At 41.1% G+C, this 19,706-nt stretch overlaps 1 protein-coding gene across 1 annotated transcript in view; it reads right to left on the bottom strand.

Moving 5' to 3' along the window:
• The window catches only part of LOC119815277 (phosphatidylinositol 3,4,5-trisphosphate 3-phosphatase TPTE2-like), a 101,819-nt gene that overhangs the window by 22,190 nt on the left and 59,923 nt on the right, over positions 1 to 19,706 (bottom strand). The window contains exons 11-16 of the mRNA XM_042055150.1: positions 18,083 to 18,143; positions 17,226 to 17,307; positions 17,015 to 17,103; positions 13,440 to 13,501; positions 11,810 to 11,890; positions 111 to 216 (exon numbers count right to left, since the gene is read on the bottom strand). Coding sequence (XP_041911084.1) covers positions 111 to 216; positions 11,810 to 11,890; positions 13,440 to 13,501; positions 17,015 to 17,103; positions 17,226 to 17,307; positions 18,083 to 18,143 — 481 coding nt within the window. The remainder of the gene's footprint in view (positions 1 to 110; positions 217 to 11,809; positions 11,891 to 13,439; positions 13,502 to 17,014; positions 17,104 to 17,225; positions 17,308 to 18,082; positions 18,144 to 19,706) is intronic.

Genomic DNA, 19,706 nt, shown 5'->3' on the forward strand with positions numbered 1-19,706 from the left:
CTATAGAGGTAGGAGTTCATGTTTGAGACATTGTAAATGAACAGCTACTCTCCAAACATGAAAAAACTGGTACTTCCACCCAACTCTTCAGTTCCAAATAAAGTACTTACCATGAATAGAATAAACAATAAATCTTTTTATCACAAGTATTTTTCTTGGAGGGAGAGTCCATTTGTAGCTAATTTTCAGTTTTTCAAAATAGTCAACATATCTATTCTGCAAAGCAACAGAAGGTTCGATTTAGATGAGGATAAAAAGTCAGAAGTCAGTGCGACTAATCCTGCCTCCTTTTGTCTCCCTCCCAATCTCCCCCTTTTTACAAAGAATTTGTCATGTACAGTTTAGATGAGGAAACAATTGCAGGAGGGTATTATGTAGTTGTGTGTATTTCATATATGTTGTCTCATGATTGAATATCTATCAAGAAAAAGTACTAAGTTTGGTGATGTGGGGAATGGACATGACAGGAGTCAGTCCTTGCAAGTGATCTGCCATGTTGTTGTTTTTGTGCGCTCGCGCGCACACACACACACACACACACACACACACACACGTTTCCCCTCTCTTCTCCCCTCCCACACCTCCCCTCTGCTCCACCCCATCCACTTCTCCTCTGTTTCTATTCAGAAAGGGTGCACCTTCCAAGGATATCAACAAAACATAACACATCAAGTTGTAAGACTAAGCACCTTGTCTTGTATTAAAGCTAGGCAAATCATCTTGATTTGCTTTTGTTTTTTTTTTGTTTTTAACATAATCAATTGTGAATGTTTGTTTTCCACGTGTGTGTGTGTGTGTGTGTGTGTGTTTTATGCAGAGGTCAGAGGTTGGTGATAGTTATTTCCTTGGATCATCATTTTCATCATCATTGAGATAAAACCTCAGTACCTCAGTGTGTAGACCTGGTTGGCCTTGGATTTGCTATGTAGGCCAAGATGGTTTAGAATTACTATAAATTTATCTTATTTTTCTGACACAAGCTGTCTCAGTAAACTTGGAAGTTTATCTATTGAGGTAGACTGACTAGGCAGTGAGCTCTGTAGAGAGACCAGTCTCTACCTTTCTTCCTTCCCAAGTGCAGAGATTTCAGACTTGTAGCACCAGACCCTCACATGAGTGCCAGATATCTGAATTTAGGTCCTTATGCTTGAGTGACAGGCACTTTACTGAATGAACAACCTTCCAAGTCCAAGCTCATGCTTGAGAAGGTGGCTGCTCAGAAAAAAAACAACTCAAAACAGCCCCAATGTTTCAATATGGTAGTTGAAAATTAGTTATAATGACTACATTGGAGAAAAATGTGATTTGGTGGAGAGTGGCCCTTATTCATAGCAGAACAGCATAAAAGGGGACTCCAGAAGCCATTTACATGTCAGTAGATCACATGCCATCTCTCTTCATCTCTCCACTCTATAGCTGTACAACATCTTCACCGTTCCTTTTCTTATCATCTTTGGGAGAATTCCTTGGGAATTGCTAACCCTTTACTTTCCTTATGGAATGTCCCTCACGGATTTTCTTCAAGAAGCTTAAACATTCTTGTGTTGAGCTACTTGGAAAGTACTAACAAAGTTAAAATCCATGCTTTCTACAAGAAATGGAAGTCTGGGGTCATTAAGATGTCTTAGTAGGTTAAAGCACTTGCTATGCATGCATGCAGAACAGATCTTAAATCTCAAAAAATCATGGAAAAGAAATCCAGGCATGGCTGTGAATTCCTGTAACCCCAGCATTGTTTTGTGGACAATGAATTCCTACTGCTCACTTGCTAGCCATCCGAGTCTAAACATCAATGAGGTTGATTGAGGGTCAGTGAGAGGCCCATCCAAAGACACTAGGGTGGAGAACAATAGAGGAAGATGCCCAGTGTTTTTCTCTGGACTTCATGCACACACACAGCATCTGAACCTACATACTCACATGCATACACCAGACAAACACACACACTCACACAAAGAAAGAAATGGAAGCTATGTGTCTTTCTGAGTCTGTCATGTTTTCCCTTTATACAGAACCTAATTAAAATTATACAGATGTGTATGTGCATGTGTGTATTTATAAGTTTGTACATGTTTGTCATAGCTCATGATACTAGAAAGGGCATCATGGGAGGGAAGAAGACACTGTAAAGAAATGGGGACACAGAGAGAATAATAGAATACATATAAGAACTATTATATGTACCAATAATTAATAAGAATCATTATACATGTTACATATAATAATGAGGATGAGAAGGGGTTACTGACTCAGGGGATGACAGAAAAGAGCCAGAGGGTAGACAGTGGGTACAAGGGCAGTAGGTGAATGGGAACAAAATATGACACATGTATGAAGACATAATGATGAAATCAATTACTTTGTGTGCTAACCTAAACTATTCAGTTTTAAAAAAGAAATGTCAGTTATAAGAAAGATTTCTACAAGTCCTTCACTCTTTCTAAGTGTTGCTTGTATTGGTTAAAGAATAAAGAAACTGCCTTGGCCTGATAGAGAAGAACTTAGGAAGGTGTGGAAGACGGAGCTGAATTCTGGGAGGAAGAAAGCAGAGTCAGAGGAATTCCATGAAGCCGCCAGAGACAGACATGCTGAATCTTTCTCGGTAAGCCACTGCTATGTGGTGTTATATAGATTAATAGAAATGAGTTAAATCAAGACGTGAGAGTTAGCCAATAAGAGGGTAGAACTAATGGGCCAAGCAGTGATTTAATTAATACAATTTCTGTGTGGTTATTTTGGGGCTAAGCTAGCCTGGTGGCCGGGATGAACAAGCAGGCTCTCTCTCCTTGCAACAGTAGCCAGTAGAGTGGTCCACAAGTCATAGAATGTGATGGTGTGTAAGTACCACTCCCCAGCTGCTAAGGTCACCAGAACTCAACATAGGACACTATTCCATGACCCTGCCAATACCTCTCAAACCCATAGATGAGTCCTTGCACTGGTAACCTTGATAAATGATATTGTGGAGGTTTTTGTTTTGCTTTGAGACAGGGTCTCTCTGCGTGGCCCTGGCTATCCAGGAATTCTCTATGTAGCCTGGGCTGGCCTTCTTGGATGCATAGAGATCTGCCCATCTTTGCCTTCTGAGTACTGGCATGTGCTACCGTGTTTCACGGGTATTTAGGGATTTTTAAGAGAGTCTTTATATCAGATGTCATGCTGAAATAATTGTGGGATAAAACAACCTGTCAGGTGGAATTTGGTTCGAAATAATTCAGGTTTAGGGAACAAAGGTGTGAAGAGCAGGGGTAGGGAATGAATGCTGGTGGGCTGCAGTGGTGTGAGGACTATACATTGTCAGCTCCATTTCTGTGTATGTGTTATAGTTTGGAAATTGAGTTTTATGGTTTGGCTTCCTCATCTACTGCCTCCCTCAGGGACAAGGAAAAGGGACCAGTTGACCGTGAACCTAAACTGAACCAGACAAACCTCCCCATCTTTAAACTGCTACATCACATACACTGCACTGTCAATTGTCACTAATTCCCTGTATTTGGAAAATTCCATAATAAACTGTTTTTTTCCCACTTTTTAAAAATTTATTTATTTTTTTCCTCATTTTTTATATTAAAGATTTCCATCTCCTTCCCTCCTCCTCCCCCTTCCCTCCCCTCCCTTCCACCCATACCCCCACTCCACCCCTTGTAGTGTGAAGCGGCAGGGCTGCGTCCCGCCACCCGGCCACCGGCTAGCTTTACACCCGAAATAATTACACGGAAACTGTATTCTTTTAAACACTGCCTGGCCCATAGTTTCAGCCTCTTATTGGTTAATTCTCACATCTTCCTTTAACCCATATTTAGTAATCTGGGTAGCACCACGAGGTGTGGCTTACCAGGAGAGATCTTAACCTGCGTCCATCTCGGAGAGGAGCAGCATGGAGACTCCCTATCGAGACTGCCTGAAGCGTCTCCCCAACTCTACTTCCTTGTTCCCACAATTCTGTTCTGTCTACTCCACCTACCTAATTTTCTGTCTCTTAAAGGGCCAAGGCAGTTTTCTTTATTAATTAACCAATGAAAGAAACATAGATAACTCTCCTCCATCAACCCCTCTCCAAGACAAAGAGCCATCAGAGTTCCCTTCACTATGTTAATTTAAGTCCAAGGTCCTCCCAGCTCCCCCTAAGTCCAGGAAGGTGAGCAACCAAACTGACAAGGCTCACAGTGAGCCCGTCTATGCTGTAGAGTTCACGTTCATTGCCGTTGTCCTTGGTTTCTCAGTCCTCCTCCACCATCAGCCACATTCAGAGAGTGCGGTTTGGTCCCCTGTTCCTTCAGTCCCATTCTGACTGGACTTGGTGGTCTCCCGTTAGATCTGTCCCACCATCTCAATGGGTACACGCACTCCTCACGGTCCTGACTTCCTTGCTCATGATCTCCCTCCTTTTGCTCCTCAACGGGACCTTGGTAGCTCAGTCCGGTGCTCCTATGTGGGGCTCTGTCATTTTCTCCATCCAGCGCCAGGTGAAGGTTCTATGGTGATATGCAACATATTCATGAGTATGGCAATAGGATCTGGACATTTCTGGCACCCTCTCCTCAGCTGCCCAAGGACCTAGCTGGGGGCGTCTTCCTGGACACCTGGGAACCCCTCTAGAGTCAAGTCTCTGCCAACCCTAGAATGGCTCCCTTAAGTAAGATATATAATTCCTTGTTCCCATATTCACCCTTCCTATATCCCAACCATCCTATTCCCCCAAGCTCTTCACATCCTCCACTTCACACTTTTCTCGCCCCATCCTCCCTCCCCCCATCCCACCCTACCCCTATGTTCCCATTTTTGTCCAGCAATCTTGTCTACTTCCAGTATCCAGGAAGATAACTATATGTTTTTCTTTGGGTTCACCTTCTTATATAGTTTCTCTAGGATTTTTTACGAATTATAGGCTCGATGTCCTTTATTTATGGCTAGAAACCAATTATGAGTGAGTACATCCCATGTTCATCTTTTTGGGCCTGGGTTACCTCACTCAGGATGGTGTTTTCTATTTCCCTCCATTTGCATGCAAAATTCAAGATGTCATTGTTTTTTACCGCTGAGTAGTACTCTAATATGTATATATTCCACACTTTCTTCATCCATTCTTCCATTGAAAGGCATCTAGGTTGTTTCCAGATTCTGGCTATTACAAATAATGCTGCTATAAACATAGTTGAACAGATGCTTTTGTAATATGATTGGGCATCTCTTGGGTAAATTCCCAAGAGTGGGATTGCTGGGTCCTGGGGTAGGTGGATCCCAAATTTCCTGAGAAACCTCCACACTGCTTTCCAAAGTGGTTGCACAAGTTTGCATTCCCACCAGCAATGGATGAGTGTTCCCCTTACTCCACATCCTCTCCAGCAAAGGCTATCATTGGTGTTTTTGATTTTAGCCATTCTGACAGGTGTAAGATGGTATCTCAACGTTGTTTTGATTTGCATTTCCCTGATTGCTAAGGAGGTTGAGCATGACCTTAAGTGTCTTTTGGCCATTCGTACTTCTTCTGTTGAAAATTCTCTGTTCAGTTCAGTGCCCCATTTTTTAATTGGGTTAATTAGCATTTTAAAGTCTAGTCTCTTGAGTTCCTTATATATTTTGGAGATCAGACCTTTGTCTGTTGTGGGGTTGGTATAGATCTTTTCCCAGTCAGTAGGCTGCCTTTTGGTCTTAGTGACAGTGTCCTTTGCTTTACAGAAGCTGCTCAGCTTCAGGAGGTCCCATTTATTCAATGTTGCCCTTAATGTCTGTGCTGCTGGGGCTATACGTAGGAAGCGGTCTCCTGTGCCCAAATGTTGTAGAGTACTTCCCACTTTCTCCTCTAAAGTGTTCAGTGTGTTCAGATTGATATTGAGGTCTTTAATCCATTTGGACTTGAGTTTTGTGCATGGTGATAGACACGGATCTACTTTCATTCTTCTACAGGTTGACATCCAGTTATGCCAGTACCATTTGTTGAAGATGCTTTCTTCCATTGTGTGCTTTTAGCTCCTTTATCAAAAATCAGGTGTTCATAGGTTTGTGGGTTAAGATCTGGGTCTTCTATTCGATTCCATTGGTCGACTTCTCTATTTTTATGCCAATACCAAGCTGTTTTCAATACTGTAGCTCTGTAATAGAGTTTGAAGTCAGGGATGGTAATGCCTCCAGAAGTTCCTTTATTGTATAAGATTGTTTTGGCTATCCTGGGTTTCTTGTTCTTCCATATAAAGTTGATTATTGTCCTCTCAAGTTCTGTGAAGAATTTTGATGGGATCTTTAAGGGGATTGCATTAAATCTACAGATTGCCTTTGGTAGTATTGCCATTTTTACTATGTTGATGCTCCCAATCCAAGAGCAAGGGAGATCCTTCCATTTTCTGGTATCCTCTTCAATTTCTTTCTTCAAAGACTTAAAGTTCTTGTCAAATAGGTCTTTCACTTCCTTGGTTAGAGTTACCCCAAGATATTTTATGCTATTTGTGGCTATCGTGAAAGGTGAAGCTTCTCTGATTTCTTTCTCTGCTTCCTTATCCTTTGTATATAGGAGGGCGACTGATTTTTTTGGAGTTGATCTTGTAACCTGCCATGATACCTAAGGAGTTTATCAGCTGTAGGAGTTCTTTGGTGGAGTTTTTCGGGTCGCTTATGTACACTATCATATCATCTGCAAATAATGAAAGTTTTACTTCTTCCTTTCCAATTCGAATCCCCTTGATCCCCTTGTTTTGTCTTATTGCTATTGCTAGAACTTCAAGCAGTATATTGAAGAGATAAGGAGAGAGTGGACAGCCTTGTCGCGTTCCTGAATTTAGTGGGATGGCCTTGAGTTTCTCACCATTTAATTCGATTTAGCTGTCGGCTTGCTGTAAATAGCTTTTATTATATTTAGGAATGACCCCTGTATCCCTAATCTCTCCAAGACCTTTATCATAAAGGGGTGCTGAATTTTGTCAAATGCTTTTTCTGCATCTAATGAGATGATCATATGGTTTTTATCCTTCAGTTTATTTATATGATGGATTACATTGATAGATTTTCGTATGTTGAATGAGCCCTGCATCTCTGGGATGAAGCCTACTTGATCATAGTGGATAATTTTTCTAATGTGTTCTTGGATTCTGTTGGCCAGTATTTTATTGAGAATTTTTGCATCGATGTTCATGAATGAGATTGGCCTGTAATTCTCTTTCTTGGTTAAGTCTTTGTGTGGTTTAGGTATCAGGGTAATTGTAGCTTCATAAAAGGAATTTGGCAATGACTGTTCTGTTTCTTTCTATATTATGAAATACCTTAAGGAGTATAGGTATTAGGTCTTCTTCGAAGTTCTGGTAGAATTCTGCATTGAACCCATCAGGTCCTGGGCTCTTTTTGGTAGGGAGGTTTCTGATAACAGTTTGCAATTCTTCGCGACTAACAGGACTATTTAGAGCATTTACCTGGTCCTGGTTTAACTTTGGTATATGGTACTTATCTAAAAAAGTGTCCATTTCTTTTACATTTTTCAATTTTGTGGCATACATGCTTTTGTAGTAAGATCTAATGATTCTTTGAATTTCCTCTGTGTTTGTGGTTATGTCCCCTTTTTCATTTCTGATCTTATTAATTTGTGTGTTCTCTCTCTGTCGTTTGATTAGTTTGGCTAGGGGTTTGTCAATCTTGTTGATTTTCTCCAAGAACCAGCTTTTTGTTTCATTGATTCTTTGGATTGTTTTCTGTGTTTCTATTTTGTTGATTTCTGCCCTCAGTTTGATAATTTCCAGTCTTCTACTCCTCCTAGGTGAGTCTGCTTCTTTCTTTTCTAAAGCTTTCAGGTGTGTTGTTAAGTCTCCAATGTGTGCTTTCTCCGTTTTTTTTTAAAGTGGGCACTTAGTGCTATAAATTTTCCTCTTAGCACTGCTTTCGTAGTGTCCCATAAGTTTGAGTATGTTGTGTCTTTATTTTCATTAAATTCAAGAAAGACTTTAATTTCTTTCTTCATTTCTTCCTTGACCCAGCTGTGGTTCAGTAGTTGACTGTTCAGTTTCCATGAGTTTGTAGGCTTTCTGGGGGTAGCATTGTTGTTGAATTCTAATTTTAATCCATGGTGATCCGATAAGATGCAGGTGGTTACTAATATGTTTTTGTAACTGTGGAAGTTTGCTTTGTTACCGAGTATGTGGTCAATTTTCGAAAAGGTTCCATGAGCCGCAGAGAAGAAGGTATATTCTTTCCTGTTTGGGTGGAATGTTCTATAGATGTCTGTTAAGTCCATTTGGTTCATTACCTCTATTAAGTCTCTTAATTCTCTGTTTGGTTTCTGTCGAATTGACCTGTCCATTGGTGAAAGAGGAATGTTGAAGTCTCCCACTATCTGTGTGTTTGGTTTGATGGTCTGTCTTGAGTTCTAGTAATGTTTCTTTTATATAAGTGTGTGCTTTTGTATTAGGGGCATAGATATTCAGGATTGAGACTTCATTCTGATGGATTTTTCCTGTTATGAGTATAAAGTGTCCCTTTCCATCTCTTCTGATTGATTTTAGTTTGAAGTCAACTTTGTTAGAAATTAGTATGTCCACACCGGCTTGTTTCTTAGGTCCATTTGCTTGATAAACCTTTTCCCAACCCTTTACTCTGAGTAGATGTCTGTCTTTGTGGTTGAGGTGTGTTTCTTGTAAACAGCAGAATGTTGGATCCTGTTTTCGTATCCAATCTCTTAGCCTGTGCCTTTTTATAGGTGAATTGAGTCCATTGATATTAAGTGATATTAATCACCAGTGGATGTTAACTCTGGTTGTCATTTTTTATTTGGTAGTAGAGATTGTGTGTTTCCTTTCTTTGCAATGTGCTGGTGAAGGGTCGCAAGATGTGTGAGTTATTTTGGGCAATGCTGGATTCCTTTGTTTGTGAATTTCCTTCTATTACTTTCTGTAAGGCTGGATTTTTGGCTATGTATTGTTTAAATTTGTTTTTATCCTGGAATATTTTGTTTTCTCCATTTATAGTGAATGAAAGCTTGGCTGGGTATAGTAATCTGGGCTTGCATCCATGGTCTCTTAGTTTCTGCAAAACATCTATCCAGGACCTTCTGGCTTTCATGGTTTCCATAGAGAAGTCAGGTGTTAGTCTGATAGGTTTACCTTTATATGTTACTTGACCTTTTTCCTTTGCAGCTCTTAATATTCTTTCTTTGTTCTGTATGTTTTGTGTTTTGATTATAATATGGCGAGGGGATGTTTTTTTTGATCCAGTCTATTTGGTGTTCTCTAAGCTTCTTGAATCTTAATAGGAATATCTTTTTTTAGGTTTGGGAAGTTTTCTTCTATAATTTTATTAAATATATTTTCTGAACCATTGAGCTGTATTTCTTCTCCTTCTTCTACACCTATTATTCTTTGGTTTGGTCTTTTTATTGTGTCCCAGATTTCCTGAATATTTTGTGATTAGAATTTGTTGGATTTGCTGTTTTCTTTGATCAGTGCGTTTATTTTCTCTATGGTATCTTTAGAATCTGAGATTCTTTCTTCTATCTCTTGTATTCTGTTGGTTATGCTTGTTTCTGTAGTCTCTGTTCATTTGCATAGATTTTCCAAATTCAGCTGGTCCTCAGGTTGTGTTTTCTTCTTGCCTCCATTTCAGTTTTCAAGTCTTGTACTGTTTCCATTATCTGTTTGATTGTTTTTTCTTGGTTTCCTAGGATATCCTTTACAGATTTACTCAGTTCTTCAAACTTTTTGTTATTCTTCTTGTCCATTTCCTTAAGGGAGTTTTTCTTTCTTTTTTTTTTTCATGGTTTATTTTTTTATATTTAAAAATTTCCATCTCCTCTCCTCCTCCTCCCCCCTCCCTTCCCTCCTCCTCCCCCTTCCCTCCTCTCCTTCTCCCCCTTCCCTCCACTCCCCTCCACCCATACCTCCCCTCCCTCCCTCTCAAGGCCAAGGAGCCATCAGGGTTCCCTACTCTATGCTAAGACCAAGGTCCTCCCAACTCCCCCCAGGTCCAGGAAGGTGATCGACCAAGCTGAGAAGGCTCCCACAGAGCCCATCCATGCAGAAGAATCAGAGCCCAGCACCATTGTCCTTTGCTTCTCAGTCAGCCCCCGCTGTTGGCCACATTCAGAGAGACGGGTTTGGTCGCATGATCCATCAGTCCCATTCCAACTGGAGTTGGTGATCTCCTTAAGGGAGTTTTTCACCTCCTGTTTAAGGGACTCTATTACTTTCATAAAGTCAATTTTTTCTACTTCTTCTTGATTAGTGTGTTCATGTCCTCCTGTTATAAGTTCGCTGGGTTCTGGTGCTTTCATGTTGTTTTTCAAATTGTTGGAGGAATTCTTGCGTCGGCGCCTGCCCATTTGTTCCTCTGAATAATCCCCTTTGGGTCTTCTTTTAGAAGTTCAATTCACCCCAATGAATTCAATTCACTCACCCTAATGAATGATGGATCCTCTGGCAGACTGTCAGGTCTCCTTGCAGGCCAAACAGCTCACTGACAAAGGGCCTACCTTGCTGCAGGCAGTCTAATGAAGGAGGGGACCTCCCACCGGCCTGGGTGCACTCAATTCCAGATCCCCGGCGCCCAAACAGGCTGAGCTGTGCATTTTGTGGCCCCACAGACGGGAGGATGAGGCGGGGGTGGGGGTTGTTTCTGGGTGCTTGCTGGGAAGGGACAGGAAGAGAGAGGCAGTATCCGGGGAGAATAACCCCCCAATGAATGATGGATCCTCTGGCAGGCTGTCAGGTCTCCTTGCAGGCCAAGCAGCTGGCTGACAAAGGGCCTACCTTGCTGCAGGCAGTCTAATGAAGGAGGGGACCTCCCACCGGCCTGGGTGCACTCAATTCCAGGTCCCTGGCGCCCAAACAGGCTTAGCTGTGGGATTTTGTGGCCCCAAAGAAGGGAGGATGAGGGAGGGGGGATTCTGGGTGCAAGCTGGGAAGGGACAGGCCATAATAAACTGTTTTTAAAGAATAAAAGGAAATAGCATATACTTTACAATGGTTAGTTAATAGAATTAAGTGTGACATTTAGATACACAAACACATATATATGACATAAAATCTTATCTGATATGTAATAAAGATATTCTGAGATAAGGTTTTATATAGGCTCACCTCAAGAGTGCAATCTTCCTACCTCACTCTAAGATTATAGGCATGAGCCACCATGGCTGACTCAGAGTAATGTTTTCTTATTTCTTATTTCTTCTTTTCATTCTGTTTGCTGTACTGTTTTTTGAGACAGAGATTTGCTGTGTAGCCATGACTATCCTGGAACTCACTATGTAGACCAGGAAGACCTCAAAGTCAAAGATCTGCATGCTTTTGCCTCCCAAGTGTTAGGATTAAAGACATGTACCACCACTGCCTGGCTCTATCTTTTTTAAAATATAGTTTTTCCTCTCTCTCTGCCTCCTATCCCCTTATAATACGTATTCACAGACACACACACACACACACACACACACACACACACACACACACACAGACAGACACGAATCATACAGAAACAGTTCCTGTGATGTTCCCTAGATATTGACTTATTCATGTGTCTGAACATGTGTCAGGAAATTGAGTGGTAGTAGATTTTATATGATGGTTATAGGTCAGAACCCTCCTACTCTGGAAGGGCAAATCAATTCCTTAACTCTGAAAAATTAAGAAACATAAAATGTAAAGTAGAACGTTCCGGGTAGACCACAGATCTGGCATCTGAGGTGGGGCTCTCAGCCTCGGGAGGGAGAAAAGCCTGGCCCAGGGCACCCGAGCACTGTCAACAGCTGCTCATCAGACTCGGAGGGCGGGACATGAAACTAAGGACAAGTGTTGATGCCTCTTGCTCTCCCATAGAACTCTCAAAACAGAGATTTTACCTGAGAAGGGGTCTCTATTCCTTGAAACTTAGAGCTGGTGGTTTTATCTGTTCGCCGCTCCCCGAAAAAGTAAAGACTTTCCTACAGGAAAGAGGGCGACACAGTGATGGTTGAGTTGCACTCTTTGTTTTCCTAATCCAGGAATTCCTGGAGTCTGAATTCCTTAAGCTGGCAGTATCTGGGTAGAGGCTGTGCCAAAGAGCCCAGGTAGAAAGCCACATCAGGGACGTGTTCAGACATGGAAAGGCTAAAGCATCTGGCCCAACCCTTCTACTTTCCATTTTAGAAACAAGGAAATTGAGCCATACACCAGTCAGGGAACCAGGTAGGTTAATTCAGGGTGCCACAGGAGCACATATGTGTGCACGGCTTTTCACTCTGGTCTTCATGCTCCAGCCATGGGCTCTTCACCCACAGGTCCATCTCCCCACTCTCTCCAATGGAGCTCTCTGATTTGCCTAGGCAAGATGTCCAGTGAGCTCCAGTGAGCCACCTCTCTCTAGTTCCCTACCCATCCATCATGTTTTTTATGTGGGTGCTAGGGTTCTGAACTCAGGTCCTTGTGCTTGTACAACAGGCCCTTTACCAACTGAACCATCTCCTTAGCCCTCCATTAAGTTGATTTTATCATTCATTAATTATTGATTTGTAATTTAAAAAACACTGTCTCAGGACACCCATTCCCTTGGTCCCCAGGCACTAAACCAACTGACATAGTCCTAGGGAAGGCATGGCATCACCCACAGCCTCCAGGGACTACAGGACATCAGGCTAAAACACTCATTTTCAAAACCTGTGTGTTGATTATAAAAACAGAAAGGGTGGTGGGATTCTGGAAGTTGATATGTTTATAAGTCAAAGATCCTCCTCTACTGACAACAGGAGAGATAAACAGAGCTCGTAAGTGCGAAACTCCCAGCGAGCCCCTGAAGGCAAATGACAGAATTCTGTTTCAAAATGTGAAAACAGGACAAGCAAGATGGTGCAGCAGGTTAAGGAGCTTTGCTGCCAAAACTGATGGCTTGAGTTTGAAGTCCAGAACCCACACAGTGGAAAAAGAGAACCAACACACACACACAAATAAATGTAAAAAAATATGTGTTTTAAGTATCTGGAAAGAGCATAACTTGTCTCCTCAAACATTGCTAGCGAGGTCAGATAACTCCCACACACGGACTTTGCCTAAGGAGAGATATTTACTGGATTGTTGTATACACACACACACTATATATATATATATACACATATATATGGGAAACATTATATATATGTATATACATACATACATACATACACACACACACACACACACACACACACACACACACACACACACACACACACACACATATATATATATATATATATATATATATATATATATATATATATATATAAATGTTTCCCTTATATTTTGTGTCTCTTTGACCTCAGCCTAGTCCTGGCCAAGTGCAAAAGATAGGTCAATTACCAATTGCGCATTAAACAAGGGAATACCAAAGCCAGATGTTTCTGAAAAACACCTCTCCAGTTTAATTTCTATGAGCCACGGCTCAAAGATTCATCATAACACAGTGATGCTTCAGAGTAAGTAGATTCAGTCCACAGCAGAGTGGATGCCTTTTCATACCTTTGCCTTTAAAACTACTTCACTGGCAATGAGGCAGGCACAAACCATGGTTCCTGTTCTTCCTAGAGAGAAAAGAAGGCTATTTAAAGAATCATTGTTCATAGTAGTGCTCATTCCATAGACCTGGGAAGATGGCTTAATTCTTGATAAGAAAAGATTCAGGATTTGAATGCGGATCATAGAGGCCATGTAAAAAGCTGTCATGTTAGTATCAACCTTGATGCCAGCACTGGGTCTGTTGGCCAGTGCCAGAATAGCCAAAACGGTGAGCTAGTGAGAGACCCTGTCTCAAAAATAAGGTGGAGGGCCAGCAAGATGGCTCAGTGGATAAAGGTGAAGAAGGATGCTTAAAAGAAATCCCACACTAGCTCAGAATTGAGAATAATAGAGGATTATTTATTTAGGAGTATATTCACAGATCATAATCCTGCAGCCAGAAAAGAAGCCTGACACACTCTTTATTTGTTCAGAGAGCACCTGGTTGATTTTGTGACAGCTGTTTATGTGGTGTGTGAGTAATGTCTATGTGGCATGTGTGTATGTGTTTGTGGTATTGGAGTGTGTGTATGTACGTGTGTGGTGTTTAGGGTGTGTGTGTGTGAGTGTGTGTATGCGGTGTGCATGTGTGTTGTATGTGAGTGCATGTGGTGTGTGAGTGCTGTGTGTATATGTGTGCGGTGTGTGTATGGGATGAGAGAGTGTATGTGGTTTGTGTGAATATGTGTGCATGTGTGCATGTGTGTATTCAGTGTGTGGGGGTGTGCGGTGTGGTGTGTGTGTATATCGTCCTCTTTTGTTCTCTACCTTATTATTTAAGATAAGGACTTAAAGGTGCTGAAGATCACTGATTTGCTGTGCTAGCTTATTATCAAGTCTAGAACATCTGTCTACCTAGCACATGGCTGCTTACACGCATGCTGGCTTTTGAGTATGTTTCTAAGGTCATTGTGTTTACATGAAAAGTGCTTCAGTGACCGAGCTCTCTTCCCAGCTCATCTTTTAAAAATTCCTCAATTGATTTTACTTAACAATAAGATAAAAATTCTGCTGTACAAAAGGTCATTACAGAAAAGTATAGCCAATCAAAATACAGTTTGTGGAGACAAAAGAGTCCCATGCCTAAGGCTCAGCACACATTGTTGAAGAGGGGATAGGAAGATTGTAAGAACCAGAGGAACAGGGGTGTTGTATGAGAATGGCTCCTAGTGACATCAGAGGCTATATCCATAAAGTCTTGCCAACATGAGTGCCCAAATGTGAGCTGAACAAAGGATATCAATGAATATGGCAAACTGGGCGGAAAAGCCCATAAGGCCTCAACCCTATACAAAGCTCAGAGCAGAAGAGCAGGACCTCCTCTGGGCAGAACACACCATACATACAAGCAACATTATATGGACTCAACAGGTTGTATTTGGGAACACATTTGTATACACACATACACAGCTGCATGTAATAACAACTGATGAAAAAGAGGCCATGAGTTTAGAGTGGAGTGGGGAGGGGTAAATGTGAAGGTTTGTGGCAGGACAGGGAAAGGAGAAATAGAACTGAGATAAAATTTCAAAAATAAAAAAGAAAACCCATACAGCCCATGCTGCCCATTTGCTGTTGGAGGGGTGGCCTCCGGGGAGGCATAAATGACCTCCACAGGACATACCGCTAGGAAGGCTGACAGTACATCTCCAAAGAGTTATCAATTGCCAATAGTTCCTTGGTAAATGTGGAACTTTGTACCCACCTCCCATCTCTATTCTGGGATTTTGTCTATTTCCTTAGAGCTGTCCACTGCTCCTGACTCTTCCCTTCCCTCTTCTACACTTATCCCTAGGAAGAGAGAGTGTGATATCCATGATTCTCTATATTAACCACCATCTATAGCATAAAGAATCTTCTCTGATGATGGCTGGGAGATGCACTAAAATGGGTATAATAATAAATCGTTAGGAATTTGATTGGTACTGTTTAACACTGTGCTATTTAACAGCATATCCCTACTGCTAGTACTGACTTTTTGGAACCCATTCTCTTTGGATGGATACCTAGCTCAGCCTAGATATGGTAGGGAGGGCCTTGGACCTTCCTCAAAGTAAAATGCCTTATTCTCCCTGAGGAGTGGAGGGGGTGGGAAAGGTGGAGGGAATGGAAGGAGGGGATGAAGTGGGAACTGGGATTCACATGTAAAATGAAAGACGATGGTGAGGGAACCTCCTGCTGGCGACAGATGGGGAAGGTGACTGAGCCCCACATTGGAGCACTGGACTGAGCTCCCAAGGTCCTGATGAGGAGCAGAAGGAGCGAGAACATGAGGGAGAAAGTCAGGAACGTGAGGGGTGCGTTCACTCATGGAGACGGTGGGACAGAACTAACGGGAGATCACCAACTCCAGTTGGAATGGGACTGATGGATCATGCGACCAAACCCGTCTCTCTGAATGTGGCCAACAGCGGGGGCTGACTGAGAAGTAAGGACAATGGCGCTGGGCTCTGATTCTTCTGCATGGACGGGCTCTGTGGGAGCCTTCTCAGCTTGGTCGATCACCTTCCTGGACCTGGGGGGAGTTGGGAGGACCTTGGACTTAGCATAGAGTGGGGAACCCTGATGGCTCCTTGGCCTTGAGAGGGAGGGAGGGGAGGTATGGATGGAGGGAAGGGGAGGGAAGGGGAAGAAGGAGGGGAGGGAAGGGGGAGGAGGAGCGGAGGGAGGGGGGAGGAGGAGGGAAGGAGATGGAAATTTTTAAATATAAAAAAAATAAACCATGAGAAAAAAATAAAAAAAAATAAAATTAAATAAAAGAAGAGTACATCTTTTCTAAAATAAACCAGCAACACGGTTAGAATCATACATGTGATCTCAGTATTTGGAAGGAAACAGGAAGATCATGAGTTGGAGGCCTGCCTGGAATACATAGGTAGTTCAAGGACTGGCTGGATTTTGGACAAAGTTATACAAACTTTGTCTCAAGGAAAAAAAAACAAACAAATAATTCCAAAACAAAACAAAAAAACCTTCCTAAACAAATAACAGCAAAAATAATAAAACCAACAAAAAGGAAGAGTTTGAAGGTATTTCCAAAAGAAAACATATATGTGATCAAGTTACATAAAAATGCTCACCGCCAGCAGTCATCAGAGGAAAGCATGTTAATCACAACAAAATCAGTGTGATAAAATGATACATATGTTAATATGTAAATATAACTACAAACATATAATGCATATCATAAATATATATAATCTATGCCAATTAAACAGAAAAATAGCCTTAAAATAATGTGTTTATTCTATTCTAAAGATAAAACATCATTGGTATTTTAACAGACTTACATTGTCAAGTTAAGAGTAAAATAATCCAAATATTTAGTAAGCAGGGGAAAATATTCCCAACATTCTTTAACTCTTTCCTTCCTTCCCTCTCATCGTCCTTTCTTCCCTTCCACTATTTCCTTCCCTTTCTTCTTGCATCCCTTCTGTTTTGAAGCCAGTGTTTTAAGAGTTGATGATTAATATGATTAACAACAGTAGTTCTCATGCATGTTTCTTTTCAAAATGGAAATGAAAGAAAGGCAGCGTTACCTTTCCCTCCCTTACAGTGAATTGCCACAACATTTTCAGGATGTTGAGCCAGCCAATCATTTACTTCCTTGCAGAACAACAGCATTTCCCTGAATTCAAAAATGAGATTTTTCATTCAATTAAAAATTTGCCAAAGTAATTATTTTTGAAAACACTGAACCCAAGGTGTTTCTTAGCCCTTTTCTGATAGTCAACATGGAGTAAAACTTACTCAAGCATGGGGACATTGTGATCATCAATCATGATTCTGCGGACCCTGTAGTGGAAGTGTTTAGGGTCATAAGCTCTCTCACCTAAAATAAATAATATATGTCATACGTCTATGCCTGGTCACATAGCAAACAATAAAATTATAAATAGATTTAAAGTCTCAAATAGAAAATTTCTTATCTATCTTCAAGAGTCGTCTTCTGTTTGTTCTAAAAACTATCTTTTCAGAGTTACAAAAAAGAAGTTTGGTGATATTTCATCTCAGACAAACTAAACTCAAGTTGTAAAGGCGGCTTCAACTTTAGCTTTCTAGTGCCTTCTCAGTACATCATGGTGGGTGTTAGAAACCACAGAACAGAGACAAACATAGCTGGTGGAGATGTTGGCTCCTGAAAATGGTCATTAATTTACAGGCATCGAACAAATCACCAGAGATAGGGTGGTAAACCGAGGTATAATATTTCCAAAGGGTTGACTTTTTGTTTTTGTCTTAACCCAGGATTCTTTCCTTATAAGAGCCTGCTCCATGTAGGCTAGGTGTAGACTTGCTAAAGTTTACACCTTCAACGTAACCTAGAAGGAAGTAAAGCTTTTCTGACCTTAAGAACAGATATTCTCTAACATGGTTCATCTCAGCTCTGCCTGTTCTGCCCTTCTAGGCTTACCTCTGCCTCCCTCCCAGGGTGCTTTGTGCTTGGTGAGCTAATGTTCCTACCACATGAAGCCAATACTAGATGGGAAGTTTTGCTTTGATTCTCTGCCACTAAATACTTACAAACAAATAAAATGTAGGAGAGAAGTCAGCACAACTAATTTGTTATCTATCCACAGAAACACAAAAGTGAGCCGTATACATACTGCAGAGATTGTAGACTTGATAGTGGTCTGGATGCTTGGTGTCAAGGAACCGCACAACCTCCTAAAGAAAGACAGACACAGATGTTACATATCCAGCGCCATACAGCAGTAAGTAGGGAACACCTAGGAGTAACCAAAAATGGCTGCTATTATTTTACCTGCTTCTCATTGACTTCTTCTAGAAAATTCCCTGAATGTGAGGCTACAAAGATTTTATATCATATGTATTCCACCAGTAAAGAAGGCTGGGGTACTCATATTAGCTTCTTCCATAACATGAACTGAAGGCCCCTCATAAGCTCACATGTTTGAACAATGGGTCCCAGAGCTGCTGGTGTACTCTGGGAAAGTTGTGGAGCCTTTGGGAGGCTGAGTTTGTGGAAGGAAGTGGGTTACTGGGAGAAAGTATTGAGGCTTTATATTCTAGTAACATGCTCAATCTCTCCTTCCTGAGGCTGGATACAATGTGACCATAAAATAAATTCTCCATGATACACAATAATCAAAAAACTAAATGTACAGAGTACAGAACAAGAAAGAATATTAAAAGCTGTAAGGAAAAAAGATCAAGTAACATATAAAACAAGGCCTATTAGAACAATACCTGACTCTTCAATGGAGACTCGAAAAGCCAGAAGGGCCTGGATGAATGTTCTACAAACTCTAAGAGACATAGATGCCAGCCCAGACTACTACCATACACCACAAAACTATCAATCACAATAGACAGAGGAAGAAAAACATTTGTGACAAAGCCAAACATAACTATTATCTAACTACAAAAATAGCTCTACAGAAGATACTAGAAGGAAAACTTCACCCTGAAGACGTTAGCTCTTTCAAAAGTTTCCACAAAACAAATCTGGGATTATCTTACCCATGTTTACACACTGTGTTTCTGTAGAGAACTTTTAATTTAAAAGTGTTGTAACTGGGCGGTGGTGGCTCATGCCTTTACTCCCAGCACTCACAAGGCCAGCCTGGTTTATATAGCTAGTTCCAGCATGGCTAGGGCTGTTAAAGAGAAACCTTATCTCAAAAAAATTTTTTAAAATACTGTAATGAGGCATAATGTTAGATTCCACTCTCATTTGCATCACATACCACATAATTGGACTTTACTAAGCCTTTGGAAATACTTCTGTGTATTAAACTATTTCATTGTTTTGAATGTTTTAGATTGCCATATAATACAACATTCTAAATTTTGAGTGTTTTGCTGTTTTTTGTTGGTTATCATATTATAGACCACAAATGAAACAAGATAATAGGATTTAAGCTTCAAAGAGGTTGTGATGAGCCATGAAGTTCCATCTTTGTCATACAGGTGCTGCCCGTCAGGCAGCGGTCCAGTCCTGATGGCTTCGCTGATCAATCACTGTCCTTGTCAAACCTGTACTCCAAGAGCAGAGGCTTTCAAACAAGGCCGCACTGGTGTAGAATACAAATCTGGCTTCTGTTTTTTATAAATTATTTGGACTTTTGACTATTTTTCCCTCTATAGCATTTGCTATTTCCACATCAAAGAAGATTGCTATCTTGATTTTCTTTCCTTACAGGACCCATCAATTTGTCCTCTGTTAAATATGCTTGTCTTTCTGCTACCATACTGACATGTGAATGG

This window comes from Arvicola amphibius, chromosome 5 (assembly GCF_903992535.2).
Source record: "Arvicola amphibius chromosome 5, mArvAmp1.2, whole genome shotgun sequence".
Lineage (NCBI taxonomy): Eukaryota > Metazoa > Chordata > Mammalia > Rodentia > Cricetidae > Arvicola > Arvicola amphibius.